Below are 25,599 nucleotides of genomic sequence, written 5' to 3' on the forward strand. Positions count from 1 at the left end.
TTTTTGTTCAGTCATAAATCAAGTAAAGTTTTGTTTGGGGGAGAAGTAAGTGAAAGAACTGCAGGGCTTATGTAAAAATATAAAAAGCTAGGATAAACTGTGGAATTGATCCCCTAAATCAGGTTTGATTTTAGGTTAAGAAAAAAATGCATTTTTGAGTTGAAGGATTAAAATGATTTAAAATATTGAATATATTAATTTTTAAAGCATAAATATTTTATTGAATGGCTTTAGAGAAATTAAAATCATAGATAATGGCAGTTGTCATTTTAAAATCAAAAATTAAGAAGTCCCATGACAAAATGTTCTCTGAAATATTTTTCACCATGCAAAGTTTATAATGTGCAATTTCTTTACACTGATTTTGGCATGCCACTATTTTACAGCTAGAATAGAAATGTTTCACATATATTGTCTCATTTAAATCACATCTATTATCTGGATGAAATCTAAAAAGTTGTAGAATATATATGTATTTTTTTCCCCCCCGGGGAGGTAACTAATCTTATTTTGTAGGTAGTTGCTCCAGGGACCTCAAATATCAGGAAATAATTGGGATTTCCTGCAGGTTATTTTAGTAAAGCAAAGTTATCTGCAGCAAATTACTTCTGGATGCCTTATTAAAGTGAACCAAATGACCCCAGAGCACTGTCTTCAGCTGCTGCTTGTCTGGATGACAGGGCACCAGTGTCCTTTGGGAAGCAGTCCGGGTTGATGTTGGAAAATGAACAAATCTGTCTGTACCCAGAGGTTAGAAAGGAATGAAATTGACTGATGCTATGGGAATAATTGCAGCACTAGGAATTTCTAAAGCTTTGCTGCCTTTTTCCTGAAACTTGGGAAAGCTCAGCTTTGAGCTTTTTCAGGTGAGTATATTTTATAAACATGAAATGTAGATTTTGTTTTTCTTTTTAAAAGTAACTGATTTTCATTTACTAGCAGCAGGAAAAAAAAGTATTGAAATTGTTGGCATACAATGCAGACTTGTAAAGCGAGTGAGTTTATTTTCTGTTTATTTCACTTTCAGATGGCACTGGTTTAAACATCCTAAATTATCTACTTGACCTCTTTGCTTCAAGACCATCTGACTTTCCGTATCTTAATCCAAACATACAAGATGACACTGGAAATACAGTGATGCATATTGTTTTCCAGAGAGGATTTTCAAAGCAGACTAAGAGAATAGTGGAGTTATTGGCAAAATTTGACATTAACTTCAACATAAAAAACAAATCAGGAAAAGATGTGATGCATAGAATTAAGAAGAGAGATCCACTGCTAGAAGTCTGGAATAATGCCACCACGCAGGAGAAGAAGAGGCACCGCCAAGACAGAGCAGGGCAGTTGGTTAAAATATCTAAACCCATTGCAGCCTCTGAGATTTCACAGTCAAAGAGCACGGGGCATTCTTCATCTGGGTTCTCATTAAAGGCACCATCTGGCAACGCAGTGCATAATGATTTAAAAGCCCCATGTTCCATGAAAACAAAAAAGGGTCAGTTGGCAAAGCAGGAAACAGAAGGAATAAACAGCCCCTTAACACTGCAGGAAAGTCTAGTACAGGCAATCACAGCTTTAATTCAGCAATTGAAAGTGAGCGACACCCTGAAAAAGGATCATCCTCTGGTACAAAAGCCATCTTCAGCCCAGACTAATTTGGAAGAGGGAAGGAGTTCCTTACAACCTTGTGAAAGCATAGCTCAGCCTGAAAGAAAAGGGGATAACTGGGAGAAAAAGGGAGCAGGGGAATTTAGTATGGCCCTGCCTAATGGAGAGAAGGAAGAACTAGAGGAAGGAAAAGGGAAGAGTCTGGATATTGAGGCATATGTGCAGGAGTTTGATAACATGACTTGGGAAATAGAGTGCACTCCTGAAATGCTAAAGACTTTGAGCAGTAAAGCTGTGCCTCATTATCTGAAAGCTAAAACCATCATGACAATTAAGCGCCTTGGCAATGGGGAATGGTCTAGGGGCCTCCAGAAGCCACTGAAACACTTGAAAGCTGATATCCAGCTATATGAAGCCAAACTGGGCAAAGGTGCAAGAATGCTATGGGAACTTGCCATTGACTTTTCTCCTCGTTGCAGTGAGAGTCCAGAAAAGATCATGGAGACAGAACAGACAAAAAGTCATCTAGAAAAATCAGGTAGAGTTTACACAGAAATAATTAGAATTTGGGCCATTGTTCTTGACCACTGCAAGCTGAACCGTGCCTTAGAAAATATATGCATTTCCTACAACCGTGGCTTATCCTGCATTTTGAGGAAAAAGCTCAAGGGTATAAACGAAGGGCATCAGAACCACAGTGTGACAACACAGAAGCGTGTTCCACGTTGTTACGTTGAAGACATGGAGGCAGAAAAATCAAAAGAACATACCATGCCTGAGTATTTCCCTCCAGCTAGTGCAGCAGAACTGGAATACAATATAATGAAATTTCACAGCTTCAGTACTAACATGGCACTTAACATTATAAATGATGTGCAGTCTTCTGTTGATTACCCTTTCCGTGTTGGGGAGTTGGAGTACGCAGTGATTGATCTCAATCCAAAGCCTATGGAACCAATCATTTTAATTGGGCGAAGTGGGACAGGGAAGACAACTTGCTGCTTGTATAGGCTCTGGAAGAAATTCTATTCATACTGGGAAAAATCCACCTTGGCAGATGGACCTCTGTTGGAGAGGCAGACATGGCAGCAGAGACAGTGCAGTGAGGTTGAAAAAGCTAGTTCAGGGAAGGAAGAGAGTGAACTGAAACATGAGAGTGATTATTCAAGTGAGGAGCAGGTGAGTGATGAGCGAAACGAAGACAGCGAGGATGAAAAGGTTCCCGGGGGCATGGCTGGTGCAGAAATTAATTCATGCAGTGACCATGAAGAAGACCAAACATGTAATTCAGAAGCATCAAACGAACTGGAGCACCTGCACCAGATCTTTGTAACAAAAAATCCTGTTTTGTGCCGAGAAGTTCAGAAGAATTTCATTGAACTTAGCAAGTCTTCCAAGGTGACCAGTCACTTCAAACCTCTGGACCCAAATATTCACCGGCTACAAGACATTAAAGATGAAAATTTTCCACTGTTTGTCACCTCCAAGCAGTTGTTGCTGCTACTTGATGCATCCATGCCCGACCCATTTTTTCCAAGAAATGAAGATGGAAGTCTTAAAAGAGTAATTGTTGGTTGGAGTCCTCAGGAAGACTTGGTTGTACCAAATTGGCAGGATGAGGATGAAGAAGGTTATCTTGAATCAGAACATGGTGATGATGGAGGAGCTGTAGATGCGTGCTCTAAGGAAAGCGATCCTTGGACTTTTGTGACTTACAATGTATTTGCAAATGAAATATGGCCAAAAATGATAAAAGGTAAAAGCTTGTACAATCCAGCACTGGTTTGGAAAGAAATCAAATCATTTCTGAAAGGCTCTTTTGAGGCACTGAGTTGCTTTGGGGGCAAGCTTACTGAGGAGCAGTACAAAAAGCTAGGCCGAAAGAGATCACCAAACTTCACAGAAGACAGGAGTGAGATCTATTACCTCTTCTGTCTTTATCAGCAGATACGATCACAGAGGGGTTACTTTGATGAAGAAGATTTGCTGTATAATTTATCTCAAAGACTTTCGAAGCTCAGGGAGCTGCCGTGGTCCATCCATGAGTTTTATGGTGATGAGATACAGGATTTCACGCAAGCTGAGCTAGCCCTGTTAATGAAATGCATCAATGACCCCAATGCCATGTTTCTGACCGGTGACACTGCCCAGAGCATCATAAAAGGAGTTGCTTTTCGTTTTAGTGACCTGAGGTCGCTGTTTCATTACGCAAGCAAGAGCTCTGTGAACAAGAAGCAGCGTGTTAGGAAACCGAAAAGGATTTATCACTTGTACCAGAACTACAGGTCCCATTCAGGTAGAGTAAAAAATTTATTTATGATCAGAGCCTGTGGTCTTCAGATGTCACTAATAATTGAAGTTTTCTGCTGGCCAGTTGAAAGCCAGTCTCTATGTGGCTTTTTTTTCAAAAAGATCAGATGGACAGCTTTTTCTGATATATCAATTCTGTTTTTTGACAGCTCAACTGGAAAACGAAACATGAATGTTTTTAAAATTGTAATTTTTCGAACTCTCATGCTTACTGGTTGCTTTGGCTGTGTTTGAGGGAAAATTTAAGAAATTATCATTCTCATTTCTGTTGTCCTATCCCCCAAAGCACTAGATTTTGCAGCATTGGTATGCTGCTTCTGGTTTTCTTACTTTTTCCCCATTTGTGATCTTTATTTTGTGACAATGCTGCCAAGTCACTGTAGCATGTTTTCTGATCCTTAGAGGCCCAAGAATGACATCCACTCAAATTGGCAGAAACATAAATTGAAGCTTACAGCTTCAGCCTTCCCTGATAGTGTTTTTGTCATTATATTTCTTGAGTCCAAATTTCTAGCAGAACCTTTCAAAAGTGTGTTTGCAGGGACTTCAGGATGAAGTTTAAAACCTGTATTCTTCTTTTTGCAGGTATTCTCTGTTTAGCATCTGGAGTGGTTGATTTGCTCCAGCATTATTTTCCAGAATCCTTTGATCGCCTTCCTCAGGACCGTGGTCTCTTTGATGGGCCAAAACCTATGGTCTTGGAGTCCTGCAGTGTTAGTGACCTAGCAATTCTGCTGAGGGGCAACAAAAGGAAAACACAACCCATAGAATTTGGAGCACATCAGGTTTGCTTTTCTTAGGCTTTTTGCAGATTCTGCCAGTTCTGTTGCTAAATAATAGTCTTGTATGAACTGCCCACAACTTTCTTTTTTAAGCCCTTGTCTCACTGATAAATTAGGCATTTCAAGCTTAGAAACCTTTATTGTGTTGGTTTCTTTTTCTTCTTAATATGTCTGGCTCTTTCTGTTCTTTTTTTGGTGTGAGGTATTGTGTGAGGTATTGTCTGACCTGTTCCTTTCTAACTCCAATTCTTCTTACACCAGATCTAAAACTGGTCTGCACATACCACGCATTTGTCAGTCTTCTAGTTACAGCTTTGTGACCTTTTTTGTGGAGTGTGCTGGAATGTCTTTGTGAAATGTTGTCTAGTTTTTAGAAGGCTCTTACATTATCATCATGTTTGTCTTTCTCTATGCAACTATTACTTTTTTTTCCTCTTTTTTGCTTTCTAATGTTTTTTATAATGTATTTTATGGCAGGTGGTATTAGTGGCAAATGAAACTGCAAAGGAGAAGATACCTGAGGAACTTAGTTTGGCACTTGTACTGACAATTTATGAAGCAAAGGGCTTGGAATTTGATGATGTCCTCCTTTACAACTTTTTCACAGACTCAGAGGTATTTAATTCTTATCCTTTTCCTGAAGTCCATCTTTCTTGTGATCTAATTTGTGGTTCAGCTGGGAAGGGATTCCCTCTTTTCTCTGAAGATGAGTGGTTTTATCACAGTAGAAAACAGAGAAGTCATAGGGTTATTAATTGAGAAGGTCTTTCGTTAAGTGCTGCATTTTCCTTCAGGTTTACTGTTAAAATTTAAGGGAGAACCTTGGGGCACACACCGCATTGTAAACACACACACACACACACACACACACACTTCTGCTGCACACCAAGACTACTCCTCTGACCCCAGCCAGGCAAGTATTCCAAGTATTCCTTACTGAACATGCCTGCAGACACTCCATGACTGTACCCATGACTGAGTTACTCTGTGATTAAACATTCACTGTGAACAGCCCTGTTGCAGATGTCCTCTGCCTCTACCCCTCCAAACAGTGTCTCATGTGGTTTTCAGCAGATGAAAACCACAAGAAAACTGAGGGCAGCTTACTGGTGGCTCTTCACAGAGGTTAGTGAATGTTATGTGATGAGGGCAGAAGGAAGGAGCTTGAGGTAAATACTGGCTGTCACGGTAGATTTCTCAAAGTTGATTTGTTTCTGGTGATGCAAGTTGTAATCAGGAAAACAGCAAGCCATTTATCAGGATTTAGCAGAATCAGTTTGGCAGAGTTGAGTTGTGTGGAGCATTTTAGCTTAGACTAATGTATGTCAGGCCTGGAGAACTGTTTTCATACAATTCTTCCATGTTTCTGTGAGTCATGAGTAATTGAGTTGATTTGAGCAGCTAAACAAGCAGGCAAGAAAACAGCTCACCCTGGGGTTTTCTAATTTAGAAAAGCAGAATCTCTGAACCGTTGTAAACACAGCAGTGTGGCCATGCGCACTTCGTAAAGTGTTGCGTTTTCTTTTTATTTCTCTTGAAAATGGGATTTAAGAAGAGTCTTGCTTCAGGAAGCAGATGTGAATGAAAAATCTAGAAAAATCTAAAAAAGCCAAGCCCCCAAAACTCAGCAAGCTCTTGACCAAACTGATACCTTTAGCTGGTTATCGTGTTACAATATATGACCGGTTTAGGAATATCTTCATTGATGATTTTTTGAAATCTTAACTTCAAAATACGTATTGCATGAAAGGTTTCCTGCTTTTTTCCCCCATGGGAAGACAGTTAACTTGCTTTGTGTTGCTGAAAGCTCAGAAATATATAGATTGTAAAAATGTTATTTCAGCCTTATTATGAGTATTTTTCATTTTGTTCCAGAAACTTGGCGGTATTTAATCACATTTCGATTAAATGGAATTTTCAATACCAAAAGGGAAAAATGAACATCACTTAGAATGTAGTCACGATTTTAAGGTTATTAGTTTTGCAGGGGATCAGGAGCCTGCAGAACAGTGTGACCAGGAGCTGGCATTTCCTACATGGCATGAGAGTGCACAGCAGTGATCTGCTGCCGCACTTAACTTATAGTTCGGAGTGCCTGTGCATATTTATAGACATCTTTCACATGTCTCTGTGTTGGAGTCCAATATTTTCTGACCACGCTTTTTTAGACTTTCCCCATGAGTGGGTTTTTTTTTGCTCACCTCTGAGTGTTCTTACAAGAGGAGGTGTTGGCAGGTGCCATTCCACCCCCTGGCTGAGACCAGCACTAGCAGTTACTGGTGTTCAACACGAAGCTTAATACATTCATCACATGAATGACCAGCCAGATCTTTTCTGGGAACCCTGAGGATGAGAATATATACCAGCATGGGATATGTGTGGGTCCAGCTCACTGAGCTTGTCAGTTTTGTAGAGTCAAGGAGACTTAGTTGCTGCCCTTCCTAACCTGCAGGCCAAGATCTCTCCAATATGTTTTAGACAGTAGATTTTAGTATGACAAATTGCAGCTTGTGAGTGTTATCCCACCCCCATTTACCTTTCATTCTGCCCCAAGCTGGCAGGGAGCTGCCTGCCCCAGCAGTTGGCACACCCCCCCTCAGTGAGTTTGGTGGTATTGGGGGTTTATAGGAAATCCTTGTTCCTAGGACTAAAACTTGACCCTCCTCCATAGTGAAGGTAACCTGACTTCCTCCACAGAAGGATCATTGTAAGGGTGTTTAGCTGAAAATGTATAGTCCACCCAAGGAGGTTTTCATGTTTAATATCAAATTTCTTATTTGATATATTGAGCATTGCTTATAATTTGGATCTAGAAGAGTGATATAGCACTATCCTGAAATCCTAAGGCAAGCATAATATAACAATGGCAATATGCATAGGAATTACAGTACAGATGTGACTCCCATTAGTGCTCCCTGTGTATACATATATGTGTGTGTATGTATGTATGTATGTATGTATGTATTCCCATTGGCTTCTCCATCATGATGCTGGCCTTCCCCAGTCCCTGAAAAGTAACATGCAACTTGTAGCCAGCTCAAGCCAGTTGCACTCTGAAAGGTTTGTTTTCTTTGCTCCTCAGATTTCCTGCAGTCTGTTGGGCTGAGGCACATCTTTGCTTTTGCCTGGGCAGCTCAGGAAGGTCTAACTCTCTATTAGCTGTTTTAGGGAAAGTTGTTTATATGCCTTTATGACTACCTGGTACAGACAAGTATCTCAAGCAAAGGCTCTGTTGAGATGAAGTTCAGCTTTCTCATTGAAAATTGCTGATATTCTTTACATTCTTCCCTGAGATAATTTTCTCCCCCAGTCTTCTCCTCTGAGCCTTCTTCCCTTGTAGGGATGAATAGGTCACACCATACAACCTTATCTTGTGCATATGTAGGCAGTAGTAGTTAGTACATACAAATAAACCTTATTCTCTTGATATTCAGGCTAGCAAAGAATGGAAGATAATTTCTTCTTATAGTCCTGATCCGGATGTGCAAGTGGGAAGCAACTTGCTAATTGAAGTGCCATTAGAGGATGCCACTGATGTGCAGGAAAGGACTCCATTTAATGTAGAAATGTACAAGGTGAGTTTTTTGTAACATTAGGAATAGGAAGGACAAATTAAATTCATGAATCTTTAAAGCAGGGAAATTTCTTAAATCCTTTCATCCTGTTAGTTCCATGTTTATCATGGTTGCTTTACCTTCTATAGTTGTTCACATTTGTATAATATAATATATTATAATATAATATATTGTCATATAATATAATAATATACAATGTAATATAATACATATAATACTGATTTTAAAAGATAAGCGATTGTTTGCAAATGTAATTTGATTAGAGAACAGAACTTGTGTCAGACTTTTGGGTATATTTACAGAACAGCTGTGGTTAAAGCAAATGGCAATTCGGCTTTTCAGTATTCATTATTCCTATAGTCTGGTTTCTGATTGGTGTCACTACCTTGAAATTAAGGAAGTTTAGAATATGGTGAGTCAGATATTTTCAGGATTGTATGGTAAATTAATAGTTGTATGTGCAAGTGATTAATAGGAAAATAGCCTGTCATTCCTACAGCTGATTTGTAGTACTAGTTGCTTATAAGTTAGATGGATAATCGCTTATGTAACTGGAGTCCCATATTTAAGATTTAGACTTGCTTACTTAAAAGCACTTTCTTGCTCTTGTTATTCATTCTGTATAAATTCTCTGTTTTCTTATAACTGCAAAGTATGTTTCTTTCTAACAATTTAGCTCAGCTGGCATTTCATTTATGTAATTCAATTTTTTTTGTTCTGCTTCAGATGCTGAATGGAGAGCTCAAGCAATTGTATACTGCAATTACAAGAGCCAGAGTCAATCTTTGGATCTTTGATGAAGACCGTGATAAACGGGCTCCAGCTTTTAAGTATTTCATCAAAAGAAAATTTGTTAAGGTTGTCAAAACAGATGAAAAGAAAGGTAAAGTTGTCCTAAAACTTTCTTAAAAGACTGTCAAACAGTCAAAACTCATGTTTTCTTGCTTTTAGGCTTTATAATAAAGAAGGTTAAATGTCCTTCTAAGAGTATGCATTGATAACTATCCTTGCAAATTTCCACTTATTTCAGTGGGTCTTAATTCTTTTGTCTCTAAAGATCAGTTGAATATGCTAAAGTATAACTTTATTGCTAATTCACTAGTTAAAGTTTTCTTGCTGCCACAGGAGGAGAGTCAGTGATCCCTTAGACAGATCTGATCTTGCAATTAGTTTATTGAGTTCTAACCAGTAAATTCAGATATGTAAAATATTCAGTAAGTATGCATGGATTGGTGGTCAATATTCTACTTTTTACATAAGCTTTCTATACCTATATTAAATATTACACACATGCAAAAATGTAATTTACCGGCCCATTGATGTCTGGTGTTGAGCAAAGGATCCCTTAGCCTCGAGGGGTGACCTTAAGAGGTGCTCCTACATCAAGGGAGATCAGGTCACTGCTGCTCAGTCAGTTACAGTGGAGAGAGCTCAATGGATCCTGATGGCTGCAGATATTTATAGCTTAAAGTGGTCAATTTGTAGTCAGATTTTCTGCTGTGTTAATGCAGTTTCAGCCACTTACCAGTCCAGTCTCCAGCCAAGCTCTGGGGGTTTTTGTATTCTCACTGGTAGCTTCACACAACAGTATTACCACACTTGACTCATAGTTACCATTACTAATATAAGCAGAAAGCTTGGAACATTTTGAGATAATGCTTAGTTTTGGTACATGATAAGTGGTTTTTGTGGTTTATCCATTCTAACATAAAATGGTCACCCCTGCCCTTGTAGACTTAGATGACAGCATGTTTGCTAAAACTTCAACTCCAGAAGAATGGATTGCACAGGGAGACTACTATGCCAAACACCAGTTCTGGGAGGTAGGAACATATGTTTATCTGAAATGAGGATTCTTGCTTATTCTGAAGCCTTTTCTTTTCTCTGTATCTATAAAACCATCTGTAAACTTCCAGTTGCTCTGTAGCAGTCTGTCTTTATGGTTTGTAGCTGTGTGTCTACTTGTAAATGACTTACTAGAAGTGAGCAAGGAGAGCAAGCCTTTTTTTTGTAATCTTAAATTCACTGCCCAGAAATTTGCAGTCTCATGAGGGAAATACATTTTAATGCACACAAATGAAAGACAGTTGGAAAAACAATTATTAGCATCCATCAGAATTGACTGCTATGTGTGAATCTAAACCATGTTCTTGACAGTATCATTGCACATACTGTAGAAAAATGAAAGCATTTATTGGAAGTGTATTAATTTGGGTAGGAAAATGATGGTTCCATTCCCTTTGTGTTTAAAAAACATAGAGATTTTACAGTCTTTTGTTTCCTAGCTTCCTAGTTAATACAGTCCAGATACAGGATGACAGTTAATGGCATCGATGCAAAACTCAGCCAGGATGACAACATCAAAGAAATGTTCTCCAGGGTATCTAGATCAAATGCTTTTGTCTTTTTGGGTGATTTTAACTTTCCAGACATTTTCTGGAGCATGTGGAAGATAACTTCTGGGTGCAGGTACTCGGGGAGCTGACTAGGGAAAGGTGACCTCCTAATAAACAGAGGAGAATTTGTGAGTGGAGTGAAGTGGGGATTCATGGAGTTTCAAGTTGTTGACTGTAGAAGAAAAAGTCCTTTGACCCTGGATATGGGGAGAGCAGACTTAGGCTGCATTTAGTAAGGTCCCTTGGGAATTCATGAATGACAGGCACTTTTTAAGGGCTATCTCTGACATGTGCAGAAGCAGGAAATTCCAAAGGGTCAGCAGTCAAGCAAGTGGGGCAGAGTCTGGTTTGGCTGAACAGGCATCTTCTTCTTGAACTTAGGGAAAAGGGAAAGTGTGTGGACATTGGAACAAGGGGAGGTGACAGAGGAGGACAGCAGAGATGCTGTTTGTCACTGTAGGGAGAAAATTCATGTGGCCAAAGCTCGAGTAGAGTTCAAGCTATCCAGCACTGTGAAGGACAACAAAAAGGTCACTTTAAAACACATTAAGAGCAAAAGAAGGATTGGACATAACATCGGTCCATTACTTGATAGGTTCATTTACCTCACAAATAGGGATATAGGCAAAGCAGAGACATTTAATGCCTTCTTCACATCTGTCTTTAACATTGATGATGGGCTGGAATACTGTGACTTGGGGGATGATAAACTCCCAGCTGACTTTGCACTAGTTTGAGACTTGCTGCTGCAGCTGGATGCACATAAATATATTTGGCTTGATGGGATTCATTCCAGGTACTGAATGAGCTGGCCCGTTTTATTGTGGGGTCCCTTTCCATTATTTTTCAGGTCTTGGTAGTCTGGAGAGGTCCCAGTCAATTGGAAGTTGGCAAATGTCCCAGTTTTCAAGAAGGGTAAAAAGGAAGACCCTGGTAATTACAGGCCTTTCAGTCTCTCTTTGGTGCCTGGTAAAATTATGGAGAAGGTTATTCTGGGAGTTACTGAAAATAACATTTGAGTGACAATGAGCTCATTAGTCATAGGCAGCATGGGTTCACTATGGGACAGTCCTACTTAACCAACTTAATTTCCTTTTGTGACAAGGTCACTCATCTAGTTGACCAAGAGGCCAGTAGATGTGGTATATTTTGGTTTTAGCAAAGATTTTATAGTTTCTTTCACAGTCTCTTTATTCTGGATGGAATTGCAGGACACAGCTAGACAAGTCCATAATACATTAGGTGAGAAACTGGTTGTCAAGTCGTGCTTCAAAGAGTTATAGTAAATGGGGTTATATCAGGCTGGTGGCCCATTACTTATTGGATTCCCCAGTGCTCAATTTATGGGCAAATGTTTTTATAAATAAATTGGACACCAGAAAGGAGTGTACACTAAATATGTTTGCAACAGTACTAAACCAGGAGGACACTAAACTGGGAAGAGCTATTGATTCCCTTAAGGGTAGAGAGGTCCTGCAGAGAGACCTTGATAACCTAGTGGGCTATCACCAACTGTATGAGATTTAACAAGGGCAAGTGCCAGATTCTGCACCTAGGGTGGAGTACTCCTGGTTATACATTCAAATTAGGGAATGAGAGACTGGAGAGCAGCCCCATGAAAAGAGATGTGGGAGTTTGGGTTGATGGCAAGTTGAAGATGCCTTGGCAACCAAAAAGGCAGACGGTGTCCTGGGTGCATCAAATACAGCATTGTGAGCCAGTCAAACGAGGTGATTGTCCTGCTCTGCTCTGTGCTGGTACAGACTCACCTAGAGTAGTTTTGGACCACTCACCTCTGTGCAGTTTTGGGCACCAAAATATAAGAAGGGCAACAGACTATTAGAGTGTGTCCAGAGGAAGGTGACCAAGATAATGAAAAGGCATAGAATCACAGAATGGTCTCTTCAAAATATTTTTGAAGAGACCTCCAGGCTCATTCCAGTCCCAACCCCCCTGCCATTGCCACGGGCAGCTCTAGAGGACCTGTCTTAAGAAGAGCAGCTGAAGCCGCTTGTCTTGTTCAGCTTGGAGAAGAGATGGCTGAGGGGTAACCTTATCACAGTCTACTACCTCCTCAAAGGGAGGTCCTGATCTCCTCTCTCTAGTTAGCAGTGATAGGACATGGGGAAATGGAATGAAGTTGGATCAGAAAAAGATCAGATTGGTCATAGAAAAGGCTCTTCAGTGAGAAGGTGGTCTGCCACAGGCACCCCACGAAAGTGGTCATGGCATTAAGCCATGAGTTCAGAGTTCAAGAAGCATCTGGATGACATTCTTAGTCGTGTGGGTTTGTTTTAGGTAGTCCTGCAGGGAGCAGTAGGTTTGCCTTTGTTATCCTTATAAGTCCCTTTCAATTTGAGATGTTCTGTGATACTATAAAATAAAGCTTCAAATAGTTTTTTGATCATGGCAGAGGGAAAGTTTCTGTGTTTTGCAGGTAACAACATAAAATTCTTTGAAGGGAAAATTAATATTTTTAACAAGACAAAAACCCAAAGTAATCGGTTGCCAGTATTCAGATAGTCTTTATCCACCCTTGAAAATAAAAGGTAGTTTTCTAAATGGACAGAAAAGAGTTGAGATAAAAACCCCACACAGTTAAAACAAAATCATCTTGAGATCTGAAATGTATTAACTATATTATCTGCAAATCTGTTTTCTTTTTAACGCTGATCTTTGCTAATCAGTGCTTCCTTAAGATGACATTATCTGGTGGCTTTGGCAGTTCCAAGAATGGCTTGCAGTGTGCAATTTCCAAACAAGAACAACACTAAATTAATGGCTAGAATAAAGAAATCATGGTGTTGCAGAATAAGCAGGGTGGTAATGAAGACGACCTTTCTAGGAGCATGATATTTCCTGGTGTTTATGGTTATTTTTCAGAGAAAGAGCCTGGTATGATAAAAGTATTGAGTAAATGTTCCTTGCTTTTTGATTTCACTTTGCACATATTGGTCTTCCTCCCTTTTAGTAATATGTTATAGATGCCTGGTCACTTACCAGTTAATGATTTAGTTTATCATTCAGATCGCATATGCTAATTTTTCTATCAGCTTACCAGGAATTTTGCTTTCACTACTTCCATGTAATATTGTAATTAATATTCTAATTTTGGTAGTTGCATGTGGGCTGATTTTAAAGCTTTTCTTTTTGTCCTAAAAATATACCACAGTGTTTTACCTTTTCCTTTTTCCAGGCACCCTGCCAATCTTTCTGCTTTCCATTCCAGTGACTGTAAAATTAAGTATTGCTTTTATGTGATAAGCCATGGGCTGGATGCACATCTGTGAATGCTGTGTGTGATTTCACCCCAGGTGGCTGCCAAATGTTACCAAAAGGGAGGAGCAGCTGAGAAGTCAAAACTGGCCCTGACACACGACGCTGTTCTCAAAGTGCATGCAAAGAAAAGCAGCCCAAGGTAGGGTATCAGTGCAGCTGAGTGAGTGTCACTTTGTGGAGCAGAGGGTGAGATTCACACCACAGCTCTGGGACCTGACTGGAGACGCTGGAGAGCAGTGCAGGAGGGGTGTCTTTGTGTGTTTGTGGTTGGCAAAAGAGATTTAAGGAGTTGGAAGGTCTAGCACTGTAGGATCCGGGGCACTGCTCCCTCTAGGGAGTAGTGGAAGGGCTGTCCAAATGAAGTTGGCCCTTGCAAGGGCTTACTGGTTCTGTGAGAGAAAAGCAGCAGGATTTGCATTACATCAAGAGGCTTTACATCCATAGATATAGATAGGAGAACATATGCCATCAGCAGTGATGATGGCAACTCACTTTGTTGAGTGAATATGCTAATCCCACTGCATATTCACTCACCAAAGGGGAGGGAATGGTGGTGTGCATTGGGGCAGAAAAGCTGCTAGGAAAAAGTGAGTTTTGGAGTAAAATTAATGTTACAGTAATTTTAAACTAAACAAGCAGGACCAGATCTGAACCAAAGGATGGTTTTAAAGGAACAGATTTTGAGATGAATCATATAGTTCATGATTTCGGCTGAGTAAAATAGCTCAAGAGTTTGACAGGGGAGAGAGTTTGCAGTTTCCTGAAGAGGCTTGGAAACTCTTTGGGACTCATCTCAAGTAAGACAGGAAAAACCTTAATGGAGAAAGATCTAAACCTAAGTGAATCAGTTCCTGTTCATGCTGGGGAGACCAGAAGCTAGCAATGATAGCAGAATGGGAAAAGAATGACTAGATCAGAGGAAGCTGGCACACAAGGGAGAAGAGGGAAGATCTAAAGAAATGCTATTACTGGAGTAAGTTGAGATTTTATCTTTTTTAATTACCTGCTTTATATTAGTGGCCCTGTTTAGAAGCATAAGGATGCTCACAAAATTTAATAATTACAGAGAAATTGTTGATGGGACTGATAAAACTTTTTCTCAGTTCACTGTGCTTGTCAAAAGCTTACACAAAATTTGAGAAGGAATTTGGTGTATTAGAATATGTTGACTGAACATATGTAACAAAGAAGCTGCCAAAGTTGAATTTTTTTTTTTAATAGAGGTATTAATGCTGGTGTAAAAAGCTTTTAATGTATTCTATATGAAATGTTCTTTACAGTTCTGATTCTCTAGGCTTGAGAATCATCAATTCAATCTAGATCATGCTGCAGTGATACCTGGAAGGCTGGGATTGTTTGGTCAGACAAAACAAAGCTGAGAACACGTTTGTTTGTGTCTCTAATGACACTGGTGCTAAAGAGCAGAAAGGAGAGAACAAGTTAAGGAAAGAGAAGCAGTACAGAATCACAATAATACAGTACAGTACAGTATATCACAGTATAGTAATATATTAGTTAAAAAAAAGAAGAATTTTTTGACTGTCAGAGCTATCATATTTTGGAACAGACCTCTGGACAGAGCAGTGTCAGCACAAAATATAATTAATTGTAAGATCATAACTCATGGGGTAATGTATTAAGAATAATGTGTCACGTCAGTGTTGGTTGGATTCAGTGACAGTTCACATGATCCTAAACTCAATTTGGATGTTAGTGGTAATTTTCTCTTACTTTCTACAGGGAAAAACAGATGGAATATATGACATTGGCTAAAACTTACTTGGAATGTGGAGAACCAAAACTATCACTAAAATGTCTGATTCAATCAAAGGAGTTCCGTCTTTGTGCAGAACTGTGTAAAAAATTAGGAAAGGTATTAAATCCTCACCATATCACTTTCCTTTTCCTACAGAATTTTTTCCTCTCATATTACTCAGAAAGTAATAATATGTTTTTGTGTCATGGTAATAGCAAAACTAAACAAGCTCTTTAAGCTGGGCTGTTTAAAAGGAGTAATTTGTCAGAGAACAGGCAGAAGAGAAATGAAGTGGAGCAGGCTGGTTTTATTTCTTTGGCTTTCCTCAAATGTCATTATCAGTCATTTGCAGTCAAAAATTAGTGAATGACTGATGTAATGAAACTTAAGCCGTTGCTTCATTCAGTACTCTGATGATCCTGAAACTTCATTGATAACAACCATTTAAATGGAACCTTAAAACTTGGAAGGGTTAAAGCAGTGTGCTAACAATATGTAATATTTTTATTTTCAGTGTGTTTCTACTAAAAGAATGTAAAGTGATTGTTCCCAAATATTTGAAGTTTAAGATACAACGTTTGTGTTCTCACTCTGCATCCATAACTGTTTTAATTTAATACTATTCATTCTAAGAAATCTGTAAATCAGCAGAAGTGTGTGTAGTGTTTTCTAGCAACAGACAGAGCTGGGTGATAAAATTATTTTGAAAACCTTATATAATACCTTTCATTTTATACTCTAGTTTTTCAGACACAAATATTCTGAAGTTTTTTTAAACAATCTCTTCAGTTTTAGTGATGGTTACTTTAATATCTATTTGATTTTATTCAGGTACTTTAATTACATTTTATTAAAGTGTGCATCTTTATGAGACACATGATGGAATTACAAGATTTATTCTATGCATGTAGTTTTGACTGTTTACAGCACTTCAGTTTCATTATTGACTTCTGCATTGCAGATGAAAGATGCTGCAGTTTACTATCAGAAAAGCCAATGTTACAGAGAAGCATCTGAATGTTACGAACTAATTGAAGAGTTTGATCTGGCCATTAAAATGTATTGTCAGGAAGAACTCTATGAAGAAGCAGCAAAGGCAGTTGAAAGGTATGTCTTGCAAAATGGTATTGGAATAAAACTCTGTTACATTTCCAAATTCCATATAATGCAGATGGTTCATTCAAAAATTTTCAGAAGGATTTTGTCTACTGGCTTTGTTTACATTACCTTTCATAATGGTACTGCTGTTTTGAATGATTAAAACTTCTTTAATATGTAGAGATTGTTTGATCAAAACATTGAAGCATTAAAGTCACTTTACCAACAAACAAGTTTTTAAATAATCCCCCCAAAACATTACTGGAAATTTATCAGCATAGACACAAAAAATCTGCACTACCACACTTATCATGAGAAAGATGATAACAAAAAACTGATGATAATTTACGAATCCAACAGGAAAAAGTTACTCATACTCAGCATGCAGGAGATAACTTTTCATAACACTGGCTTAGGGGATACATCAATAATTTTACATCAGCCATTAATAATTAATTACTGAATATTCTGAAGTGCATGTTATGAAAGATGCAACCAGGTGTTTTGCTCAGACACTCAATAAGCTACAAAGTATATGCAGATACATACAGAGACTTGAAACAATTCTCTGTAAACTGACAAGTTTATGTAAATTTTACAGAATATTGTGTATTGATCCTTGGAGGATTCACTGAAAATCATATTTTTTTATATAAATAGAAGATTAATGCTAATAAAATGTGTTAAAATTATTTGTGCATTAATTTGACAGTGTGGAGAATGCTTCACTAATGTTGTAAACCTTGTGATTTTGTTTGTACCAAAAGTTTTAATACTCTTGATTCTGACAGCCTCTTGTTGTAAGTAGTTTCTTTCTGTAGATCTTTTAAGATGATGTGATGGTCTTTCACCTGACAGGCATATCGCACGAAACAGTTGGCCTTTTTGTAGAAAGGGTTTCTAGGGGAAGCTCTTTGTTTAATGGTTTTGTTGGGTTTTTTTTTATTGCAGTACTTTTTTTTGTCTTGATTTGTAATCTGTGTCAGTAAATTGATGTATCTATTATTTCAGATATGAAGATATGTTGAATGCAAAAGGACAAATGTCTTCCAAACTCTCCTGTACAGCAAATCAGCTGTATTTAGAAGCAGCTGCAAAATACCTGAGTATGAACAGGACTGAGGAAATGATGCAAGTCCTCTCAAAACTGGATATAGAGGATCAGCTTGAGTTTCTGAAGTCTCGTGGATGTTTGCACCAAACAGCAGACTTACTGAAAAGGAAGGATCGCCAGGAGGAGGCTGCGAAGTTAATGAAACAGCACGGCTTTGCCCTGGAAGCAGCCAACCTGACAGCTGTAAAAGAGTTCCGCGCATCGTGTTTGCTTGCTGAAGCTCGTGCCAGGCTGAGTCGCAGTTCAGAACCACACCTGGGGAATGTGGAGAGCATCCTAAGAGAAGCCCTTGAGCTTTGTGAACAAACTGGGCAGAAGTCTGGTATTGCTGAGGCTGTGTTTTTGCAGGGAGCTCTGAAAGAAGACTTCACGAAGCTGAGCAACGCGTACTGTCAGTTCCTATCTCTGAATCATTCTGCTGGTGCAGTTGAAGCTCTCTTTGCGTTATGTCGCTGCAGCACTCCTAGCCACAACATCCTCTTCATGGCAACACGTGGCTTAATGGCTCTTCTGAGTCTTGTTAGTGGTCTGAAGAAAGCAGCCACCAATGCAGAGAAAGATATGGTGAAGTTATGCTTTGCCTATTTTGGCATTGTCCCAACAGGTGACAGTTGCCAGGTGTCTCAAAATGAAGCTGAACCCATTATCAAGTTTTTGTTAGACAAGCAAAGTCTAAAAGAGAGGAAGGCAAAAGGTGATTTCTCAGTAAGCACAGAGAAAGTAAAATCAGCTTTGAAGCAGCACTTGTTAAGCAGGTTGTGTTTTATCACCCGTGAGTTACTGAGCAAGAAGTACCCTGATATTTGTATGAAGTTCATTGCAGGTTTGAACTGTGAAGATAAAACCTGTGAGGGTTACCACAGACCCTTGTTGCGTCATGAAGCAAGGACAATATTTCAGTGTAAAATGCATCTGGTGGCAATAAATGGACTGTTGTTGGAAGCCACGTGCACTTTCCCTAAAGAGTTACTGAATCAGTGCAAAAGCTTTGAGGACATTTTGACTTCTGACAAATATGCATCATGTAAAGCCCTCCTAGGAATGTTTTTTCCTAATCATTTTCATTTGAGAATACTGTCTGAGAACCCAAGAGCATGCAAAGAAATACTGCAATTCAGTAGTGTTATTTCCAAACCTTGTAGAGAGATGTTGAGGAAGTACATCATGTTTAAGTTTAATAATGAAGACATTGCAGCCAGAAGAGAATCAACTGACTTGTGGCTAAGTGCCATGAAGGTCCTTATCTTATCTTCAGGATACCCTGAAGAATTTGAGAAACTTCTTTTTAAAGAAGAGGATAATTATAACAAAGAGCTAATGTTTGCTTTGGCGAAGGCAAAAAGTTCCCCAAGGAATAAAGGCCAGGAAGAAAAGACCAAAGGAATAGAGGGCAGACATGGTATGTTGCTACCTGACAAGAATGCCGAAAATGCAGGAAGAACACACTTGTGCTTCATTCGGCTTCTTGAAAATTCGCTTGAGCAATTCTATGTACATAAGAACCCAGAAAACTGTAAAAGATTTTTTTTCCGTTTCATGAATGTCCTGATCAAGAAATGCACAAGGTACCTGATTCCAAGCATAGGAAACACGGTGATGTTGCTGGAATTCCAGTATATTCTGTGTTGTGCTGTCCTGATGCGTCTCGCCAAAAACATTACTCTCTGCCTTCCAAAGAGTTACATTGCTCTCCTTCATTACTGGGAGTTTTTGTTCAGACACAAGGACCATTACAAAGAACTTAAAGACACATTTTCTATTATACAGGAGTATAGACCGCAGGACACAAATGCAGCTGTATACTATTTCAGATCTCATCTCTGTTATCTAGCAGAAGTCTTGTGTGGTGTTCATGGGAGGTTCAATGTCCTTCTGGATGCGTTTGGGGATCCCGACTGCATAACTTCAGGGGAGGCTGAGCGGACAGTAGTGCTGTGCTTGGTGATGTTACTGAATGCTGACCAGGTGCAGAGTTCTAAAGATAGATCCTTCTTACGCCGCCTCTTTCCTGAAATCAAGGCCATGCTGGAATCGATGAGAAAAGACACTCCCTCTAAAATACCTGAAAGATTGCTGAGGGTTGTGGAACAAGTGGGTAATGCTACACACGTAAGAGAAGTTGCTGCAAGCCTGCAAGAGCTGCTGACAGAGAGAGATGAAGAGCACTTGGTTGACTGCCGTTGGAAGTGGGACACTGCCTACACTCAGGGGCATCCACCCATACGGGGCATCCAGTATGAACGCGTAAACCTTGACAGATTTTTAACCTCTTTGGATGAAATGGAATATGCTGATGAGCTGGAAGAGGAATTTGAAGAGGTTCATTGCTTAGAGGACCAAAAGGATCCCCTGGAAGTCATTGCACTCAGCAAGCAACAGAAGCAAGAGCAGAAAGCATCAGCTCGACGCCAGCTGTATCGTGTGTTCCATTTAATTTCCCTGTATGTGAAGTGGAAAAGGAAGGCCCGCTCCAGAGTTCATCCTGTTGCAATGAAAGAAGAGGAATTTTTGTCAGAGATATTCAAAAGAGCAGATATTGATCAAACCCAGTGTGACCTCTGTGGAGTCAGATTCATCCAAAGCTCTGAGAACTATTTCAGCCGGTCAGAGAGCATGGAGGCAGACACTTCTGAACCTCTGACCCCAGCTGAGAGCAGTGGGGAGGAAAAGTTGCACGCAGAAGGAAATGCAATTTCTGTGGCCAGTGAGGCCTATATGGAGCACAGAAACACAGAAGAACACACGAATAACCATGCTGCCTACAGACACTATGCTGAGTTTTTCAGAAGAAGCATAGATCCAGTAATTCATGATGGACTGGAAGTAGTGGAGGCCATTACAGAAAGGGATTACACCCGTGACCATTTAGCATATAAAGAAGGTTCCAACTTACGCCAGAGGAAAATCAAAGAGAATATTAAAAAAATTTCAGATGCAATAGAGGAAATCTATGAGAAAAAAGCCTGGGCTAGAGGTAGGACCTTTCCAGTTTTCTTTAAACAATTTAATATGTCAGTGTCAGTGTTTTGCCAAACTGCTAGACCTGGCAAAGCTCCATCTGAAAATCTTAATGTAGTCAAGAGAAAGGTATTTCCAGGTATTTCAGGTAGCTGATAAAAAGAAGAACTGAGAGACCTGGAAATATTCAAAATACATTCTAAACTCTTCCAACTTAATGAATTACATAGTAGAGGAAAAGTGAATGGTATTGAATTTTTATAGATAGTAAATTGAATTTTACATGGTCATGATGTACTATGTTCTCTGAACTTACACAGTTTTACAGCAACTTTGCAACTTTGTCATCTTTACTAATTTTTCTATTGTTTCTGCTGTTTCCTTTTTACTTCTGCTAGCCATAGTAATTTGGAATCACAGGGGTAGCCTGGTAGGAGTACTTGGAGTTTTTGACTAAGGATACCGCTGATTATTCTGCCCTTGAACTGGTAATTTTGCTTGGGCTGAGCAAAAGTGGATACTTTAACACAAATCTGTGCTGTGTCAGGTACTCAAAGGCAACATTGGTATTAAAAAGTTTAGTAATTTATGGTGCTTGAGAGACATATTTTGATATTAGATTCCCCACCCCCTTATATGCTTAAAGCATTATTCTATGCTGATTTTTGCAAGCAAAATTGAATTAGTGAATGAGTGGCCTAGAAGCAAAATTGTTTAGTATACTTGCTTTGGGAAAGCGACAGCTTAAATCTTAACATTGTTATTGGTTTCACTGGTAGAAATCCACCAATCCTGTCAAACTGTCATTTTGCCTTTGATGTCTGACAGTAGTGAAAAACTGTAGTACTTGATATGTTCATCAGCTCTGATCAGTGAAATATGTTAAATTTGTAACTAAATGTTAGGTTGTGCTCTTCACATGTAAGCTTTATCTTTACTCCTAGTGGAAAGTTTCACATATGGATGAAGTCCATGAAGTTTAGCTTATTGTTTACTTGACTTCCTGCTCAGTGAACCATGATAGTGATGAATAAGATGAAAACAGTAGGCTTAATTAGGTAATAGTGGATTTCATTATGACAATTGCTTGGTGAATGTTATCTTGTTATTCTACTCAGTGAAAATCTATAGAGAGAAATTATTTTTTTCTGAGACTACTTTTCCCTCTCTTTATGACAGGCATTTTTCAGGTTCTTAATGATGCAGTTCAGCAAAGACTGCACCATTTTAGGTACATGTTTGACTTTGGTTCGTATAATTTCAGAGAGATAATGAGAGTCAGGAACTTTATAACCCAAAAATAAAGTAGGATGTTTTCAGGATTCAGATGTAACTCAAAAGGGGCAGCACAAGGATGTAGAACTTCTGTTCTGATAGTGCTAGTAATGTTAATTAGAATGGGGAGTAATACATACATCATCTTCATCCCCATTCGAGAATTATCCTGGTGACCATGACTTCTGGGTTTGCAGTATCGTCATCCCACATGGCTCTGTGTAACTTCATTTTGTGCTTGACTTTGAGCTGCTGTCCATTTCTCAGCTAAGCGTTTTCACAGAATGTTAACTGTGCTCCATTTCAGCTGAAGAACTAATAACCAGACATGCCACCAAATTGGTTGACACCATTGATGACGCTCGTAAGTGGCTGAAGCAAATGGACTTTCACAGGATAACAGAAGAAGGTATGTTTTAAAATTGCACAGCTTTCTGAGCCCACTGCTGTCCAGTAGTGGTCTCTAAGCATCACTACAGTCTCACACTCAGCAGCGTGAATATTCACTGACCTTTAAGAGGCACTCCCATGGAGGCACTCTGGAAAACATGAGATAACCAGGCTTTCCCTCAGTGGCTCTTCAAAGCTGAGCAGCTGGATGCAGGGTGGCCAGAGTGGAGCAAGACTTCTCCCTAGCCTTCAGTGGATCCCAGCCTGATAAAGGATGCTTGTATTTGTTTCTTTTATTTTCACTTCCATTTCTCTTGATTTCACACAAAAAGTAGCATACATTGATGCAGACTATGGCATCACAGATCTCTGAGGGCAAGTTTAAGACTTCATTGTGCCTCCCTGAATGCTCGTGTTTAAACATACATTTAGGTGGTGGCATTGCAACAGTTGGCTGCAGTGAAGTGGTTAGACTTACAAAATGGACTGTATGTAAAGCATTAAAGTGTCTCAATTTTAGAAAAAATTGGTTGTGATAAAGCCTTGGGCAGCCTCTTCCTATTCCAGCAGATACAGTTAATAGGAGAGGGTGTGCTCTTGTAGTCTCAAAAGGAACTTTATAGTCTGTCTTGGAAGTCAGCAAGGAAATGTAGTGTCGGCTGAAACTGAATCTTGAGACAGACTTCTTAGAAAAGTCTAAGGAAATAACAATAGAAACAGATTTTCAGTGTGAAAATTAATTACTAGTGCAGCAAGTGGCTTAGAGGTTGCTGCTTCACTGCAGAGGTCTTAAATTTTAAGCACATTGTCATATTATGCTTAATACTTCTTAAACATGATTATGCACATATGAAGGTATATTGCTGACATATAAAATAGCAGTGACATAGCTTGTCATGCTGTTAAGAGAAAAAGGTGTTGGGGTTTTCCATTCTGCATTAATTTATTGTTTTTAATATAGGCTTGGTGCATGATAAAGACTTGAAAAATGAAGTGGAAGATGAAATTATGGCTTTTGAAGAACTTGTCCATAAAAAACTCTCAAGGAAAAAAGGAAGGCATGGGAAACTATAATTTGAAAAATTATTCCAGATTACTATTTTACCCGCTTAATAATCTATGTTTAGAATGAAAAAAAAAAAATTAAAAAATAGAGGGATGGGATCAGAAATCAGAAGAGTCTGAAGAAAAAGAGCAACTTATGTTGTGTTTTATTTTGGGTTTTTTTATTGCTTGTATTGTGTCAGAATAATTACCTGTGTTATGATAATGTAGTTGTTAAAAGCTATGACTGGACCAATTTCCTTTCAAACCTATGTGATAGCTTAAAAGTAACAAAAGCCAAAGAAACAAGAAAGTAGAAAAAAATGTTCATGTTCTGATTTATCTCAGGGGTGTTTTTCCACTCAGTCTTTTTTTTTCTTCCTTGCATCATCATTCTTCTGAGCTGGAATCCTCAGAAAAATAGATTGATAATTTCTCTGATTTTAAGAGTCTTTGTATGTTTAGAACTTTTTGAGTCTTCAAGTGAGATATTCACAGCATCCCTCTTTTCTATTTTTATAGACATGAAATCTCTAAGCATATTAATATTTCTGACAATGTATATTCTTCTGATTAGATAGGTATGAAAGCTAGGAGTTGTCTTTTATTTTATAAAGTTTAGATATAAACTTCTACCTGTACCTATTGAAAAAATGGATAATCCTAATTTTAAAGAATGCTACACATTTTACGTGCTTTGTAAGGTTTAATTATAAGGCAGTTTTTGATACGTTTTTGTAATGTATAATGATTTTATAAAACCTGTAAAATATTTAAAATCACTTGATCTTGTCTGATTTTTTGAATGCTTTCTGAAAGCTGTATGTGCTTGCATGAGTGAGATTTGTAAATTGGGTCCAGAGTGTCACTTCATTCTGATGGAATCTCAGTGTGTCCAGGATACTGTAGTGTCCTGGTTTAGGCTGGGATAGAGTTAATTTTCTTCTTAATAGGTTGTACAGTGCTGTGTATTTGAATTTAAGTTGAGAATAATGTTGACAGCACGTTGATGTTTTGGTTGTTGCTGAGCAGTGCTTACTGTAGGTCAAGGGCCAGGACAGCTGACCCCAGGTGGCCAAAGGGACATTCCATAGCCTGAAACATCTCAGCATACAAACTGGGAGGAGGTGCACAGGAGGGGCTGATCACTGCTGGGTAGGGGCTGAGCATTGGTCAGGGGAGTGAGCAGTTGTGTTGTGCATTGCTGTTTTTCTTGGGTTTTATTCCACCATCTCTTTTTTACCTCCTTTTTCATTGAAATTATTATTGTTGTTGTTGTTGTTGTCATTATTACTGCATTTGACTTAATTTCAGTTATTAAACTGTTCTTATCTCAACCCACAGGTTTTACCTTTTCTAATTCTCCTCCCCATCCCACAGGGAAGGTTGGAGGGTGAGTGAGCAGCTGGGTGGTAATTAGTAGCTGGCTGGGGTTAAACCACATATGTAGTGTCCTTTAGTAACCTTTTTAATTAAAACACTTGTGTGTTAAACATAATTAGTGTTATTTAGTTGTTGAAATATTTTGCCCTTAAAAAGGTTTGTCTTTGTATATGTAACAAATTGCTTCAATGTTTACCTTTAAAAAAAACCCAACTTAATCACTTACTATTATGCTCAGTATTGTGGAAATGGGACATTTTAAATGGGTAAAAAATGAAATGCTGCTATAGAATGGAGCTATGTGGGTAGCAGTAATAATTTTCTATTGCATTTTAAAAGTCTCTTTCCAGGTGTTTCTTCTTAAAGAAGTCTTATTCATTAAGCAAGGAGCTAGAAGATAGTTTGGAAATATACACTGATGAAATGTAATGCAAGTCACTTGCACTGTATAGAAGTCAAGAATTAAGAAAGCTGGATCATTAATGTAAATTATTTGGCTTTGTTTCTGTATTGATGGGTATTTTGCAGAAGCTTTCCTGATTAGTTTCTTAGCTTCACTGTTTACATTTGTGGCAGTAAACACTACCTAAACTTTTTAAGAACAGTTACAATTTCAAAATCCTTGCTGGCC

General features: G+C 38.7%; 1 protein-coding gene across 2 annotated transcripts in view; it reads left to right on the forward strand.

The window, feature by feature from the left end:
• Positions 1–24,367, forward strand: part of TRANK1 (tetratricopeptide repeat and ankyrin repeat containing 1) — a 51,370-nt gene extending 27,003 nt beyond the window's left edge. For both annotated transcript variants that reach the window (XM_059849015.1, XM_059849024.1), the window contains exons 13-24: positions 1,028–3,904; positions 4,504–4,703; positions 5,178–5,315; positions 8,135–8,275; positions 9,002–9,158; positions 10,010–10,098; positions 13,986–14,089; positions 15,691–15,823; positions 16,668–16,813; positions 17,816–20,892; positions 22,459–22,560; positions 23,503–24,367. In XM_059849015.1, coding sequence (XP_059704998.1) covers positions 1,028–3,904; positions 4,504–4,703; positions 5,178–5,315; positions 8,135–8,275; positions 9,002–9,158; positions 10,010–10,098; positions 13,986–14,089; positions 15,691–15,823; positions 16,668–16,813; positions 17,816–20,892; positions 22,459–22,560; positions 23,503–23,615 — 7,277 coding nt within the window. In that variant the 3' untranslated portion in view covers positions 23,616–24,367. The remainder of the gene's footprint in view (positions 1–1,027; positions 3,905–4,503; positions 4,704–5,177; positions 5,316–8,134; positions 8,276–9,001; positions 9,159–10,009; positions 10,099–13,985; positions 14,090–15,690; positions 15,824–16,667; positions 16,814–17,815; positions 20,893–22,458; positions 22,561–23,502) is intronic.
• Positions 24,368–25,599: the final 1,232 nt, after the last annotated feature.

Source organism: Haemorhous mexicanus, chromosome 1 (assembly GCF_027477595.1).
Source record: "Haemorhous mexicanus isolate bHaeMex1 chromosome 1, bHaeMex1.pri, whole genome shotgun sequence".
Taxonomy (NCBI): domain Eukaryota; kingdom Metazoa; phylum Chordata; class Aves; order Passeriformes; family Fringillidae; genus Haemorhous; species Haemorhous mexicanus.